General features: G+C 55.7%; 1 protein-coding gene across 1 annotated transcript; it reads right to left on the bottom strand.

Annotated features, from left to right (window-relative positions):
* Nucleotides 1-112: 112 nt before the first annotated feature.
* Nucleotides 113-15,923, bottom strand: P4HTM (prolyl 4-hydroxylase, transmembrane). The gene is made up of 9 exons (XM_069473622.1): nucleotides 15,548-15,923; nucleotides 15,244-15,325; nucleotides 5,611-5,801; nucleotides 4,667-4,763; nucleotides 3,037-3,199; nucleotides 2,256-2,441; nucleotides 1,435-1,525; nucleotides 1,119-1,242; nucleotides 113-618 (listed from the first exon to the last, which is right to left on the bottom strand). The coding sequence occupies exons 1-9, from the start codon at nucleotides 15,905-15,907 to the stop codon at nucleotides 398-400; spliced, it is 1,515 nt and encodes a 504-aa protein (XP_069329723.1). The 5' UTR covers nucleotides 15,908-15,923; the 3' UTR covers nucleotides 113-397.
* Between the last annotated feature and the right edge of the window lie 711 nt (nucleotides 15,924-16,634).

The following is a 16,634-nucleotide window of genomic DNA, read 5'->3' as shown; positions in this document are numbered from 1 at the left end:
CAGGTAGCGAAGACCAGGGCCGCCCGCGGTGGATGTCCAATGACGACCCTTCGCCCCACGAAATCCCCCTCACGATTGGCCGGGCCTGCGGAGAGGCCTCCGCCCCTCCCCATCGCGTGACGCTGGCAGCGCGGTCCTGGCCGCCCGCCCGCTCCCTCTCCCGCCGACCCGGAGCTCGTGGGCCGGGCGGCTCAAGGCGGTGTGGTTTTATTTGACGGGGCATGGGGTCTGTACACAATAAATAACGTCAATATCGGAACTGCGCCGCATCGCGGCTGGAGGCGGGGGTGGGACAAGACATTGGCCAGACCTTTAGTCTGCAGCAGGGCAGGACAACTGGGCTCCCGACCTCTGGCGGCGGGTGACCCGAGGCTAGGGGCCGGTGCTAACCCTCCCCTCAGAGCTCCACGCGCGCATCGCGGTAGGCTCGGTCCAGAGCCCACTCGGGCTGTGAGTCGGCGCCACCTTCGCGGGCCAGGCGCGCCATCTCCTGCTGGAACAGCGCTTGCCGCGCCCGGCTGGGGTCCACGTTAATCCAGTTGTTGGCGATCCACTTGGTGCCGCGTGTGACCAGGCAGCCCCCGTGTAGGGAGTAGTCGTCCACGTCGCCCACCCAACCTAGGAGAGGAGGGTGGCTTGAGCAAAGGAGGAAGGGAGGGGTTGGGAGGAACCCTAGACTGGGACTGGCCTGAGCTTGGCCTCCTACAGACCAAGGGCATAACAAGGTGCGCCCAGCTGTGCATATCTTGAGTAGCAAACACGCAGATCTAAGGCTTCCTTCGGGGCTCAGCATCTCACCCCACTTGCCCTCTGAAACCAGCTTTTTTGCTGCTGGGCCTGTCCTCAGCCCTTCCCATCCTGTGTTCGGGAGGGCCATGTGTCCTGAGCCCCAGAGATCAGGAAGGCTGGGGAATCAGAAAATGATAGGGGTTGAGATAACCCAAGAGGTGGAACAGGCTCCTGAGTGGCCTGCTGAAGTCACCAAGGATGGTCTGGGAGGTACCAGGGGCAGAAAACCATTTGGAGGGCAGCCAGACAGCCCTCCAGCGTGGCAGACAGGGGGGCTGGGTAAGGGGAAACTGCCTCAGGGAACCCCTAGTCTGGCCATAGGCCCTCACCTTGCCCATCAGGCAGGTAGTTGTACCAGAAGACTGCTGTGCCCTGCCGAGGCTTGACACGCAGGTTTCCCTTGTCACAGTGCCTTCGAGTGTCACGGAGGTCAACGTCATCCTGAATCAGACTCTGTGGGCAGCAGGGTGGTGGAGTTTTCAGGCTGCCCCCATGTTTGGCCAGGAGCCAAGGCCAGGTGGCAAAGGGAAACCAGCCAGATGTGCCCAGGGGATCACTTGGGCCCTCATCCTAGGCCTGGAAGGGTGTGTACTACACTTGCCCAAGGCCCTGCCAGCCCACAATAGTAGCCCAGTTGGCCCTTACCATTTCATCGTAGGTTCTGTTGTCTGCTACAGGGAAGACAGTCTCGCCCCCACCGGTGACGTTGTTCAAATAAAACAGCACTGTCATGTAGCTGTAAGGCAGGGGGGCCACTGAGCAGGTCCCCAGCTGTGGACACCCTCAGGGGCTTACCTGTGGGCAAGATAAGCTGCCCAGGTTCCCAGGAGCCAGAGGGATAGACTGGAATGGGCGATAACAGGGCAGGCCAGTGCCAAGATGTCCCTGGCCCCTCCTTCCCCCAAAACCAGTCTCTTAGTGTGTCACAGTGACTTTTTGGCCAAGATCAGAGGTGCACTTAGCTAAATTACATGGCCCTGACCAAGGGCCTGGCTGGGAAAGGTAAGCTAGCAGAAGCAGCAAGATCATGCAGAATGTCTTGTTGGGGACTGGAACAGGCTGAGCCAGAACAGCCACAAGAAGAGGAGAGAACTGGAACTGCCTCGGCAAGGGAGGGAGGCACAGCTTCAGTTCCTCTAGGTGGAGTCAAAATCAATACCTGGGGGAGGGGGCAGAAAGAGCTGAGGGCCCAGTCTTGCCCCTTGCTGCAGAGCTCTGGGGGCAAGTTTTGGTGTCTTTGGGTACCTCAGTCTGTGATGCCTTGAGTGGACATGATAGCCAGTAGCCACCCTTTTCCTACCATTTGGTAAACAACTTGGAGGGAGAGAAAAGGGCATTGTTGACCAGGATGGCCCAGTGCTCCTGGCCCCCTGCCAAGTGGGATGCCCATAGGGCAGTGCTGTGCCTGTGTCATGGGGGTGCCTGGTTTGGGAATTGCAGGCAGCCCCCAGGTAGGAGATACTTGCCGGCAGGAGGTCTCGAAGGGTACAGATTCATTGGCTACCAGTTTGGTATGGGAGCAGATGGTCTCCGGGTACACAGGCCCGCTATCCACATGGGCATGGTAGTGGCCTCCTTCGCCGTATCGTACAACCTGCAGCGGCTCACTGAGCTCCACGATCTCAGGCGACAGGCGAGTGAGGCGCAGCACCCTGGTGGGCAGTAGGCATTTGGCTGGGCAGGCCCATCCAAGATGGTAGCCTGAACGAGCTGGCCAAGGTGGGCCCTGGGCCTGCCACAAGCTGTACCCCTGCCCACGTCCCCTGGAAGCCTCTTAAGCCATCTCAGACTGGCCCTGTGAGAGCAGGAAGGGGTTACTCATGATGAGCCTTTCTCCCTAGGTGCCAGAGACAGAGACACCTGCTGCGTAGGAGAGATAAGATTTCCACTAAATTGGGAGGATGGGAGCATTGAGGCCCACCCACCAGGAAGGAAATTATTTACCTAAAACCCCTGCCTGCTCAGGGGTAGGGGTCCTGTGACCAAAGATAAGGGGTCTTCTCTAATTAGCAGAAAACAAATGCTTGATCTCTTTCCAAACCCAATTGGTTATTGTTTGCTCACAGTGAGGGCAAATTTGCCTCGTTAATTGCCTGTCTTTCAGTGGATCCCAGTCCTGGTCTAACAAGTGGAAGTTAATCCCAAATTGACTAATCAATTCTTGTCCTCTGGCCCCAGCCAAGGACTTCTGTGGAGGTCCTATCCAGTCTCCTCCCCCTTCCCCTGAGGAGAGCCTCAGGTGCTCACCTCTGGCGGATGGCACGCATGACATGGTGGGCACCTTCACCCTGGTAGAGCCAGGTGTGGTGGCTGTTCCGCACCAGCTCACTGGATTCCGCCTTGTGGCTCCTCATGTACTTGTGGAAGTCCCGAAGGTCCATGTTGGAGAACTCCTGCAGACTCAGCACTCCTGCACAGGGCACCCGCTGTCAATGCCGGCCAAACCCAGATAGGGAGACCATAGTGGCAGGTCGCACTTCGCTACCTATCCTATAGGCAGCAGCCCTTGGCCTCAGACACTGAGGGGCCATGTACACTTGTCCCCCACCTAGACTCTTGGGTCAAATGAACCTGGTTTCTGTCACATCAGGCCCTAAGAGAAGACCCAGAGAAATTCATTTTCTCAGGTTAAGCCCTGATTTGGCCCCAAAAAGGAAAAAGCCCAACTTCTATTAGAGTAGCCAGAGCCAGGTCTCCAAAGGCAGCCTGAGCCATATGGCCAGGGCTCTAGGCCAAGGACTAACCCTCGCCCTCCAGCCTGGCTGCGTAGAGCGTGGTAGCCACCCTCCGACCTGCAGAGAGTAGGGGAGAGAGTAGCCAGTGCTGGGTCTCATCCAGGGCCTTACATACCCTAGGGTACAAGCAGGGCCAGTCCCTGGGGGTTCTCGAATGACCTCAGGTCCCATCCTGGCCAGTCCCCCTGCTGGGTTACCAGTCTACCTGAGCAAAAAAGCCAGGCAACTCCACCAAAAGAGAACACTCTCCCCTGTCGCTGCCCAAACCACAAAGCAGGGGCTCCACTGTCTTGGGGTTCTGGAAGAGTAGCTGGTGTCTTTGCTTCATGTTATTCTGGCTGACCCAAGGAAGATACCTTCCACCCTTTGGCCCAGGTTACTCTGAGGATGGGGGACATTCAAGGGCTGTGAGCCTGTCACCAGCTCCGTACAGGAGCAATGGCAGTATTGCCCTCTAGCCACAAGTCCCAGCCAGATTCTTCACTCTGGGTTCACCAGCCACAAGGCATTCTTCCAAGTCCTATTTTACTGCTGTATCTTGTTCAGTTGGTTCAGAATGTGGGCATGAGGGTGATGACTGCACCCCAGACAGCTCCTGAGGGTTATTACCAGAGGGGGAAGCACTTGCACGGCAGCTCCCCTCCTCACACCGCCCCAACAGTTAGCAAAGTTAGCAACACTACCACTTTGATGCTTCAGCATGACTCCAGGTGGCAAAAAGGCAAGGGAGACCTCGCTTAGACGAGGGAGGCTGTCTGCTGGGGTGGACCCCATGTCTAGCTGAAGAGGTGGATGGAGCAGGGTGAATAACCAAGCTCAAGCTGGCCTCACTGTCCCTTTGTTCCTGCTCTACCCACTCTGCCCTCTGCCAACTAGAAGCCTCCTTCCTGTGCCCCAGACTCTAGACTGCCTGATGAGGTCAAAAGGATCTCCAGGTACTGCCCTCTAGACTGTCAGCTGCCTGCCTACTTCCCAGGGGCGAGGGGCAAGCCTCGATCCTCATCTCCCCATCTCTGGCCTGTGTAAAAGCAGAGTGGAAGGGCTGCCTGGCCGTGGGGGCAGGACCCAAGCTTTCAAGATGATGCACCCGGGAGTGGGCAGGAGGCTCACAGGGACAGAACTGTGGAGAGGTGTGAGCTCACCGTCACCATTGGGGTCAGCCTTGATGGCAGCATACATCTCCTGAATGTTCTCTGGAGTCATCCACCGTCCATTTCCCAAGCGAGTCTGGGCCAGGACCTAAAGCACGAGAGGGTCCCTCAGTGGGGTGACCCACATGGTGAACACCCACCAGAGCACAGATGGCCCAGTTCTCGCTGTAGAGGTATGGGATCAGGTGACAGGGCATGGGTGAGGACACAGGACAGAGCCCAAAGTCCCTGGACTGAAATGAGGGTAGGCAGAGAGGTGAGAGGCATCTGAGGAAGAGGCCAGGGAGAGGGTCAAGGGGCCTGAGGCCACTGGCATTCCCAGCCCTGCTAGGACGGTGGCCTTTGAGGGGAGCACCGTTGGCTGGTTGGAGGCAGAATGGATGGGCTTGTGTCCCACTCGGTTACCCCAGGTAAGGTGGGGAGGCCAAGGCCTGAGTAGGAAGAGGGAACAGGCACTAGGGGGAGGCCTGGTTAGGGCATGACCACCAGGCCCCTCAGGAAGACCAGGCTCAGTGGGGTGTTCTGTGTGGCAATGGACCCTGCACCCTGCCAGATCTCTCAGAAGCCCAGGTGTGAGAGGCATGTAGAGGGCAAACTGCTGGCCTCCCAGAGCTACCACCCCATCCATCATGAGTTCTGTGGGGCCCCCAGCCATGACAGCAAGGAATCTAGGCCAAAGATGGTACACCACTTGAAAACTGTGGTGATAAATGCCATCACCCCCAGGTGGATTCTCCCTCCATCCTCTGGGGTTCTGAGGGCAGCAAGGGGCTCTTCAGAGAAGCAAGGGGGACCCCAGGACTGGGCATGCCCAGGCAGGCCTGAGGTGGTATCTGACTCTTGGGACCAAGGCTGAGCTAGACAAGTCACCTAGGCACCAGAAAGGTAATTCTGGGAACTCCCACCCTGTGCCTATTCAAGCCCAGGATCCCAACCTCGCGGAGCTGCAGGCGGCCATCACGGTTCTGGTCCAGCAGCCGAAAGAGGTCCAGCTGGCTGACCTGCATCGTACTCATTGCTTCTTCATACTCTTCGGTGGGCAGGATCTGGCTGCGCTGTAAGCCCTTCAGCTGTGCCAGCTGGATGATGAGCCGACACTCCTCGTCAGTCAGGAAGCCAGGGATTTCTGCCAGAGGAGGAGGTAAGTGAGGCCAAGGACTGAGCCAGTACCTTCCTCCCCACAGGGCTCCTGAGGTACTCCCTGTCCCTTGGTGGCCACCAGGTGTGGGCATTTTACATACACCTTTACATCTGCTCTGGACTCTGAGTCGTTGAAGCTGAATTATCCTGCAAATGTTGGCCCGCGTTTGAAATGTGGGGCCTCTCTCATTGATGATGACAGCAAATACTTTCCAGGGAGCCCTGGGAGAAAGCCAGAGCTAACCTGGATGTGGGCTCACCCACCTAAGGGTAGGACTGAAGGCCACAGAGTAGACCTGAAGGGCAGAGGGTTGACCCTCACTTTTTACTGGGTATAAGGGTCTTTTTTTTTTTTAGACAGAGTCTTGCTCTGTTGTCCAAGCCAGAGTGCCGTGGAGTCAGCCTAGCTCACAACAACCTCAAACTCCTGGGCTCAAGTGATCCTTCTGCCTCAGCCTCCCGAGCAGCTGGGACTACAGGTGCGCACTACCACGTCTGGCTAATTTTTTCTATTTTAGTTGCCCAACTAATTTCTTTCTATTTTTTAGTAGAGACAGGCTCTTGCTGAGGATGGTCTGGAACTCCTGGGCTCAAGCGATCCTCCTGCCTCAGCCTCCCAGAGTGCTAGGATTATAGGCATGAGCCACCATGCCTGGCCTGGGTATAAGTTTTTAAAGTGGAGAGATGGTGGCTGATTCTTGCTTTCATCTTTGCTTTTCAGCATTATTCAAATAAAAAGAAAGCACAGGACAGCTAATGCTTTAAGTTGGTCGAAGGGCCTTGCCCTCCATCCTCCTGTACTAATGGGGCAGATGACAAGGGCTGAATTGCCCAGTGCTGGAAAGTCAGTGGGCGTTACTCAGGTTTTTGGCAGATGCTAGTCTCTGAGAAGATGCCCCAGGGTGTCCTTCACTTCCCCAATTCCTGGCACAAATGTATACTAAGTGCCTACTTTGTGCCTCTAAGCCCCTAGGTAAAGATCAGTCAGGCCTCCTAGGCTTGGCTGCAGTGGCTGGATGCCTGCACATGAGGCACAGCTGGAAGATGGCCTGCTGATGCTGGACCATGAGCCTCATACCTGGGGAGCTAACATCCTGGTGTCCCCAGGCACTTCCAGGGCAGGAGCCTTCATCCTCTTTCCTTCCCTTGTTCTTGGAAGAGAGGACTTCCTTAGGGGACAAGAGGCCCACAAAGGAACTGATTCTCCAAGTGATCTGCCACTTCTCTCAGTCATACTCCCAGCATGAAGTTTCATTCTTTGCCCAGAGGAAGGAAAATAGCCACTCAGAGCCAGGATTGGAGTGGTTTTTTTAAATTTTATTTATTTTATTTTATTTTTTTTAGACAGAGTCTCATTCCATTGCCCTGAGTAGAGTGCCGTGGCATCAGCCTAGCTCACAGCAACCTCAAACTCCTGGGCTCAAGTGATCCCCCTGCCTCAGCCTCCTGAACAGCTGGGACTGCAGGCATGGGTTACCATGCCTGGCTAGTTTTTTCTATTTTTAGTAGAGACGGGGTCTCGCTCTTGCTCAGGCTGGTCTCCAACTCCTGAGCTCAAGCGATCCTCCTGCCTTGGCCTCCCAGAGTGCTAGGATTACAGGCGTGAGCCACCGTGCCTGGCCCTGGAGTGGTTTTTAGTAGAAATCCCAGCAGATCACACGTCGGTAGCATAGACTCTGCCCAAGGCAGTGTCCTAAGCGCTTCATACACATCGACTCCTTAATCTTGTCAGGCATCTGGAAAGCCAGGCCCCATTAACTTGTCCTTCCTATCTATGAGGAACCTCAAACACAGAGAGATGGGCAGCTTGCCCAGGACAGGGCTGCCCAGGCTGCTGTATACCAGAATCCATGCTCACGACCAGATTCAGTCACCAGGAGTAGATGACCCAGATGTGATAACACTGAGGACAGGACAAAAGCCCCCATCCCTGGCCTGCATGACCTCTGAACCCAGTAAGCCCAGAAAGGGTGTGAGCCAGCAATTGGGAGACATCCCTGCTGGACAATGGGTTAGACCAAACTGCTAATCAACAGTCACCTCTTGATTGCATAACACATAAAATTTAAAAAGAAAGAAAAGTAAGCCAGAAAAGAGAAAAGAAAAGAAAACACAGGCCTAGGTTTCTTCAGTTTATTAGGTGCCAGTAATCTGCCCGTCCAGTGGAGATGCCGCCAGCCTCTACAGCCCCCCACCCCACTGTGCGCTAATCAAAAGCAAACAGTCAGTCAGCCTGTTGGGGCCTAACCAGGTAGATCCAGGCACCTGGGAGCTGTGCAAACACCTGCAGGACCTCCTTCTCTGTTGGCTCCTGGGGTGTGGGTAACAGTCCTATAAAGCCCTTGATCTTAGCTCATCAAGGCCAGGGCAGAGAAGGCAGGTGATGGAGCGAGGAGGGCTGTGGCTGCTGGTGGTGCTGGTGGTGCTGTGGGGTGATGGCGGGGCAGGGGCTCCCTGGGGCTCCACACGGTGCGTGCCCATTTCCCCAGCTATGGCCCTGTGCCACGACATTGGCTACACAGAGATGCGGCTGCCCAACTTGCTGGACCATGACACAGAGACTGAGGCCATCCAGCAGTCGGTCAGCTGGTTGCCCCTGCTCGCCCGGGAGTGCCACCCCGATGCTCGCCTCTTCCTCTGCTCCCTCTTTGCCCCTGTGTGCCTTGACAGGTAGGGAGGGGCTTCCAGGTGCGGGGTGGAGGGAGCCCTCCTTACCCAGGTCCTGCTCTGGAGGCTCAGGTCTCACTAACCCTTGCTGAGCTCCTGTCTGTGCTGACTGCTGACGGGCAGGGAGGAAAATGAAGGATCATTTTGTTAGAGTGTTCCTGGAAGAAGGAAGCAGGTGCCCACAGGCAGGGGACTGCAACAGTGAGCATGTGGGGTTGGACCTGTAGTCGGGACACACAAATGATCACAGGGTCTTGAATGTCAAGACGGGGCAAGTGGGTAAGCTGCTTCAGGATGGGGGGTTGGAGGGGGTCCTTTCCAGTGGGGTGTGGAAGCTCTGTCTAAGGGATCCTGGCAAAAGATGGAGCCAAGGCCCAACTGGTGGCCTTTACTCCCAGAGAGTCCAGAGGTCATGGTGTTGATTGCCCTTTCCAGCCTAACCTATCCCGTGAACAACAGTTCTCTCCCAGAGCCTCTGGCTGACCATGCCAGTAGAACGCGGGACCAGGCCCCTGCTCTCTTTGCCAACCTCAGCCCTGGCTGCAGTGCCCTGAAGGCCTTTCAGGACAAGAGGGAGGGCCCTGCTTTCTCCCTTTAAGATGGAGAGTGAAGGCCCAGAGCTCAAGGCCCCCCCACTCCCCTCTCTCAGACACTAAATGGTGGTGTGGCTGGAGGGGGAGGTTGGAGGGGGAGGTGTGTGGGAAGGCTGGAAAGAAGCCTGGCCGAAGAAGACGTGGGGGAGATAAGACAGCAGCTCTAGGAGGGGGGAGGCAGGGCTGAGGGCTGAGATGTGGAGCAAGTGGGAAAGCCAGGCTGCAGTGATGTTGCTAGGCGACCAGAGTGTCGTTGCCCAGCAACCAGCTGATGTAAGTGCCCAGGCTGTAGCTGTGCCACCCCCAACTCTTCCCCTGCAGGGTCATCTACCCATGCCGCAGCCTGTGCGAGGCCGTGCAGGCCAGCTGCGAGCCCGTTATGGCCTGCTATGGCTATCCCTGGCCAGCCATCCTGCACTGCGGACGCTTCCCCACTGGCCATGGTCTCTGCATTGCAGCCTTGGCCAACGGCTCCCGCCTGGATCACCCATGTGAGTCTTTGAAAATCTTGGCTGGTCTCTACCTTGCTCAGGCCCATGGGGCAGTGCCCCACCCTGTTCAAATCATTCCCCATGGGGATCAGGTAAATGGCACTCTCAGGTGGGAAAGAAAGGCTGCTGCTACAGCAGGCATCTATCTCAAAAGGGTGAAAAAGAGGGAGAAGTGGGAGGGACTCTTTCTGATTACCCCCTCCTCCCTGGTGGGCTCCTCACTCCCACCCCTCCTCCTAGTGCCACGTGCCAGCTGCAGGGACTGTGAGTTGCAGAACGCAGGCTCATCCAAGGAGATCCTGGACACGCTGTGCACCAGCGACTTTGGTGAGCCCTGAGTGTGTAGCACCCTTTACTCACCCCTTACAAGGACCTCCGTTCCAGCCCCTGGCTTGGTGCTAGGACAATGTTAAGAGGGAATACCCAAATGCTAGGCTGGGTTAGAGCTAAAAAATTTCCTTTAAGGGCATGGGACATTGCTAAAACAACAACAAAAACAAATAAAAAATTCTGCTAAGGAGGGTGGCATCCCTAAGAGCCTGATTCCAAGAGCTGAGCATCAGACAAGAGGGTTTAGTCCACCAGGGGGAGAGGATGGGTTAGGGAGACTCCTAGGGGCCCCTCTCATCACCAGTCCCTCTGATCCCATTCAGCAGTGAAGGTCCGGCTCTCCTGGTGCAACAGTACCTCCTCTGGCCCCTGGGACTGTGACCTGGACTCGAGACTAGAGGTACTGAAGACAGGACCACTATCCCCTGCAGAGCTGGCGCCTACCCTGCGACGCTGGCTGCAGCTGGATGTCACGTGTGTGTACAACCTCCTGCGAGGAAAGCACACAGGGACCTATGTGTTGAGCGGGAAGATGCAGGGCCGCCGGCTGTTGGTAACCACGGCCTATGCCTGGAGCCAGGGCCACCGAAATCTACAGCTGGCTGTGCGCAGGTGGCACCATCATCAGTGCCAAGAATAGGGGCTAACCCTGCCAGGGAAAGCCTGGGACTTTGTAGCCACACATTCTGCAGTGCCCACACAAATTGTGTGTGCGCTCCCTCTTTCTTCTGCCCTCCGCCCCCACCAAGGATATTTGCAGACCAGAGTCCAGAGAGGCACAAGGCTCAAGCAGGATGGAAGCCCATCTTCTTGGGACACAGCTAGGGTCTGCTTCCTGAGCACATAGTTCTCTGCTCAGCCAAGAGGGCAGGCAGGCTCCCTGGCAGCTGTGTGTGCTGGGCAAACAAAACCACCTTTCTGTCCGTCCCAGGCCTGGGATGACAGCCTGGCTACTGCCCTGCTACTGCCCACATGCCCTAGCACCCCAAGCTGCATCTCAGAGAGGACACACAGCCTTGGGCTGTGCTCACCTTGGGCAGGATGTTGCTTGTTTGTTAAACCCCAGACAGACTCAATTATACCTGCCTGACCTTTACTGAGTCTACAGCTTTGCCAAGCAGCAGGCCCAAGAAACAGCATCATGAAACATCAGGGGTGTGTGTGTGGCGGTCCATGCAGAAAACTGCATTAAGTTGCCTAAAAACTTGAACTAATATGTACACTAAAATTCTTTCCCTACTTTTGGGCCTTCAGTGTTTGTCATGAGCACAGTGGTCTCACGTAGCTGCCTAATTATTTTCTTAAACTGAAAAAGAATATATTTGGAAATCCTATGATAAAGCAGTCATGATTTTAACATAAATTGTTTTGTGTACTGGTGGCAATTACTCATTTACCTTAGTTAAGAAAAATGGATTAAAACTCTCACTGGCCCACTGGAAGTGCCCCCTGCTGCCCTTGAAGAGGGTGCCAAGTCAGGAGGCGGGGCGGTAGAGGCCACACTGAGCAAACAGGCAGGTGCTGGCGTCGGGGCTGCGAGTGCTCAGTGAACCCCCCAGGTGGCCAATAATTTTTAGCAGTAGACACAACTCTGACCACTGGATGCACAGCCAGAACAAATTAGGCCTCGCACACATGCAGATCACCTTTGTGGGCAGAGGCCCAAATGACACAAATACATACAGAACACAGTTTCCAGCAGGGCTAAGCATTGAGATGAAAACCCAGTGGGCTGATGCAACAGGATGCCTGGGAACTTTGTAAGATGGGTTTGAGGACAAGACATGGGTTGAGTACGTCTGAGCAGGGGCTTCTGGAGCCGAAGGCACCATCTATGGGTAGAGCCAGGTCTAGTGAGGGAAAGGCACATACAAGGCCCCAAGGCAGCAGTGAGCTTGGTGTCTGAGCATCAGTAGGGAGGAAGTGGGAAGTGGCAGGGCTTTAAGGCACCAAATGAGACTCAGAAGGGAAATGGGAAATGCAGGAGAACTTTAAGGAAGAGGGTGATGATATCTGACCTGCTGTTTAAAGACAGAATGAGCATGGGGTGAGGTAGGGTAGAAGTGAGCCACATGTAAGAAAGCCCCTAGGGAGGGGGCAATGACTCACAAATGGGGTACTTCCCTTCTGAACTGAATAGGACAGAGTCCTCAGCTCTCCCCTAACATTCCAAATCCTTGGGAAATGCCTACCATAGTCATGCAGGTATTTGCCAGGAACTCAGGGTGGGGCCTTTGGTGACCCAGATCCCACTTGCCAAGTATCTCTAGAAACAGGGATGGAAAACAGGAAACATATTTCAAAGAGAGAGACTGGAGGTTGCATGGGGTCTTCCCTGTGAAGTGCTGGGGTTCCCTTCCATAGAGATGGAGGCACTTTGGGGTAGAACCCCAGTGCCCTTGCCTCAGCTCACATCCTGTGCTCACCCTCCCCTGGAGCCCAGGCCATCTTGGGTCCCTGAGGCTGCCAGGTCACTGGTTTGGAGCCAAAAGCAGCATAGCAGAGGGGGCAGAGTCTACAGCAGGCCCACTCTCCTCGGGCCCTACCTGCCTCTTTAGGATGACGTGGACAGCAGACCAATGGATGGATGGACAGGCAGGCACAGAAGTGAGACCCACACTGCTCCTTCTGGGGATGAGGCATCCTTCTTTGGATTCATCTAACGCCAGAGCACTCAGGAACTACCCACTGTGGACACCCTCTCCCCTGTGGTTTCCCTCTCTCACAATGGGACTTGCAATCACTAATATCTTCTGCATTTGTCCCACCTTGTTTCGCCAAGTAGCAAGCCCCAGGGCTTTCAGGGGAAAACCTGGGCCATCTTCCACCAACAGACAGGAGAGCAATGTTAATGTTTTGGAGGAAATGAGGGCCACAAACAGGAAGGTCTTGCCACAGCTGCCCGAATCTCCTAATTATGCCCTTTGATCTCTTCTTGATTTTTTTTTTTTTTTTTTTTTTTTTGAGACAGAGTCTCACTCTGTTGCCCAGGCTAGAGTGAGTGCCGTGGCGTCAGCCTAGCTCACAGCAACCTCAAACTCCTAAGCTCAAGCAATCCTCCTGTCTCAGCCTCCCGAGTAGCTGGGACTACAGGCATGCACCACCATGCCCGGGTAATTTTTTCTATATATATTTTTAGCTGTCCATATAATTTCTTTCTATTTTTAGTAGAGATGGGGTCTCACTCTTGCTCAGGCTGGTCTCGAACTCCTGAGCTCAAACGATTCGCCCACCTCGGCCTCCCAGAGTGCTAGGATTACAGGCATGAGCCACCGAGCCCGGCCCCCTTTGATCTCTTCTGCTTCATGTAATTTACTCTTGGTGACTTAGGGTCTGGGTTTCTCATTCCCTGCTTCACAGGACAAGCTGTATGTTAGTGGAACTTTGGCCTCATGGCTCACTTAAGCTAATGTGCACTTGAATTAAATATATCCAGGTCCCAGGAAGGCTGAGAGAAAAGACAACCTCCTCAGATGTGTCTGTTCACAGTAGTGCAGTAATGAGGTAAGTGTTGTTCCCTTTCCGTGGGAACAGCCACCTGGCTTGGTCCTACACCTCCTGTGGGTCTTTGCTCAAGTATTTTTCTCAGGGAGGCCCATCCTGGCTACCTTAGTAAGAGTTTCAACCCCTGGTGAAATTCTGCCTTATTTGTCTGCAATTATGTATCGTCACCTGACACACCATGTACATTTATTAATTTATTTGCTTATTGTGTGTTTCCTCCTCATTCGAATGTCAGCTTCAGGATTTTATTTTTGTTTTCTATTTTGTTCAATGCTGTGTTCCCAGCACCTAAAATAGTGCCCGGCACAGACTTCAACGTTATTTATTTATTTATTTATATTGAGACAGAGTCTCACTCCGTTTCCCAGGCTAGAGTGCCGTGGCATCAGCCTGGCTCACAGCAACCTCAAACTCCTGGGCTCAAGCAATCCTTCTGCCTCAGCCCCCCGAGTAGCTGGGACTACAGGCATGCGCCACCATGCCCGGCTAATTTTTTCTATATATATTTTTAGTTGTCCATATAATTTCTTTCTATTTTTTTTTTAGTAGAGGTGGGGTCTTGCTCTTGCTCAGGCTGCTCTCCAACTCCTGAGCTCAAATGATCTGCCTGCCTCAGCCTCCCAGACTGCTAGGATTACAGGCGTGAGCCACCGCGCCTGGCTTTCAATGTTATTCTTATTCCATGATTATAGAAACAACCACCAACCACCACCACCACCTTTTAGGGCCCCTCCCACATGACTGACAGCAGAACCTATTTCCCCACAATCAGCAAGCATGTGACATCGTTCTCACAGGTCTAGGCATAATTCCCAACTAGGGCCTGCTGCCCCAGGGGTAATGGCACCTGCTCAGATTCTCTGCTTTGGTTCCAGCCCCCTTCTTAAAACTCTCTGCCCACTCTCAGCCAGGAACAGCCCCGGGTCTGCAAATATGTGTGTCGCTGAGGCCAGGTACCAGGGCTGGGCTGCACAAACTTACCCTGGGCAAGGTCCATGGGTATGTGGGCCCCTACCTGCTGACACTGGTGGTCTTTCAAGGACTTCTGGGTCTTCACAATGGCCTTAGAGGCAGGCTGCCTGGGTTCTAATCCTAGCTTCACCACCGAACTAGCTGTGTAAGCTTGGCCACGCCGCAGCAGCTCTCTGTGTCTCACTTTCTTACCTGCTGGCCTGCGGGTGGGATCTAAATATACCTCACAGAGGGGTTGTAAGAATTAAATGAAATAATCACACAAATTGGGGCTCAGAAAACATGTGGCTCCAAGTCGAGTCACCTTAGAAGGCTTTGCCCACTATGATTGAGCCAAAGCCTCTTTCCTCAAGAAGAATCCCAGAGTGCTGGCAGCAAAAGCTGGGCCTCTGACTGGTGCCCTGATGGGGCAGGTTTGGGGGCACCAGTTTATCCCCATTTGGACAGCTTCTCACCAGACCACAAGGCCTACTTTGGGAGTGGGATTTCCCCCAGAGGCCCTGAGGTCAGCTGAAACCTGGTTCTCAGTCTCCCACCCTCCCCCCATTCTAGATGACAGGATTGATGGTGGCACAGAATGTCAAAAGACAGTTTCAATGAAACGTTTAGATTCTAGCCTCAGGGTCGTCGCACAGCCCTGTGATGGAAGAACTGGCTTCAGGGAGTAGGGACCAGAGAGGAGAATGTGAAAAGGGCACCCTGTTCCCCTATTATGGAGCGGAATTGGGTACTTCACTTTGGTAATCCTCTGGATGAATAAAAGAAAAGGGCTACTTTGAAGCAGCCATTTTCAAAATAGAGGTCACGTGGTCAAAATGAGCCTCAAGGTGGCACACAGCCCCTGGCCCTTCCCAGGAGTGCCCAGACTTACCGAAGAGCAGCGGCTTGAGGCTGAGGGTTCGGATGAAGTGATCCCTGTCGGTGACCAGCTGGACCTTACGCTCATGCCCCACCTAAGGGAAAGGCGCACAGCGGGCAGCTGGGGCGCCAGACCGCGCTGCCCAAGAAGGGAAAAGTCACCCCGGGGCCGAAGCGCGACAGAAGGCGACTGAATGGGTGCGCGCAGGATCGGCATGGAGTGGCACCAGGGGTAGGGTGGGGGACCTGTGCTGAGCGCCGGCTCCGCCGGGCGGGGCCTGGAGCACGGCGGGGCGGGGGGGGGGTGGTGTCCTCACCTTGATGCCCTCGAGCCGGGTGAGGGGGCCTAAGGTTGGCGCGGGCCCGGGGCCCTGGGCGCGGCGCTGGGGCCCGGGGTCGGTGCTTTCGTCGCCGTTGCTGTAGTGCACGAAGAGCAGCAGCGCCAGCACGTTGCCCAGGTACAGGTGCACGAACACCATCAGCACCAGGAAGTAGGCGCGCGAGCAGATACCGCGGGGCTTGCACAGCGGCCGCACCGGTGCGTCCTCGCCGTCGCCCAGCCCGGCCGCTGCCCGCTCCCGGCGGTGCTCTGGCGGCGCCCACTGCGGACTCGAGGCCTCACCGGCCGCGGCGGTCTCCGGCCGCTGGGCCGTCGCCGCCGCCGCCGCCGCCGCCATGGCGCCCAGGTCGCGCGCGCGCCCAGGGGAGGGGCCGCGGGGGTGCCTGCGCTGCGCAGTCGCCCGGACAACGGCCGCCGGGCCCGCGAGCGCCGCGGTCACCAGGAGATGGTGCCTGGGGGATGCAGCGCCTGCCGGCAGCCGCCCTCACCCGCGCTGAGCTCGGCCTCTCTGCTCTGCGCCTTGGACCCCGGCCCACACTGAGGTTTCTCTTCCGGAACTGGGTTATGGTCAGGCAGAGCCGGACACTCTCCAGGACAGAAGCCAAGCCCCCAAATGCAGACGCAGACAAGAGCAGCACCATTAAGGCAGACCCCACTGTTGGTTTCTCAGTTCCTAGGTTAAGAGGCCCTCTTCCCTCCTCCCGGAAAACTAAGGTCTGCAACTTCTCCCTCCTGGGAGTGGGGGTAGGGGAGTGGCAGCAGGGAAGAGGCAGCCCTAAGACATGACTCAATACTGCGGCGGTTCGGGGACGCCGCAGAGGCCGATGACTGCCTACGTGAAGATGTGGTAGGGCCCATGACCTTCCTGTAGGCGTTCTTGGAGGTCCGTTCAGCGGTTGTCCGATCTCCCGGAAAGTCCCACAGCAGTCAGGCCTCAAGAAGAAGCTGCCTGATGTGCGGGGTGGGGCGTGGTCAGAGGGCATCCTGGAGGAGTACTGGTAGGAAGGTCAGCCTCCCAACAGTAACCCGCAGGAATGCAGCAGGTGATCAGGTGAGTGGGAACA

The sequence above is a fragment of the Eulemur rufifrons genome, chromosome 7 (genome assembly GCF_041146395.1).
Source record: "Eulemur rufifrons isolate Redbay chromosome 7, OSU_ERuf_1, whole genome shotgun sequence".
Lineage (NCBI taxonomy): Eukaryota > Metazoa > Chordata > Mammalia > Primates > Lemuridae > Eulemur > Eulemur rufifrons.
Note: the sequence above shows the minus strand (reverse complement) of the source record. Positions and strands in the feature narration are given on the sequence as shown.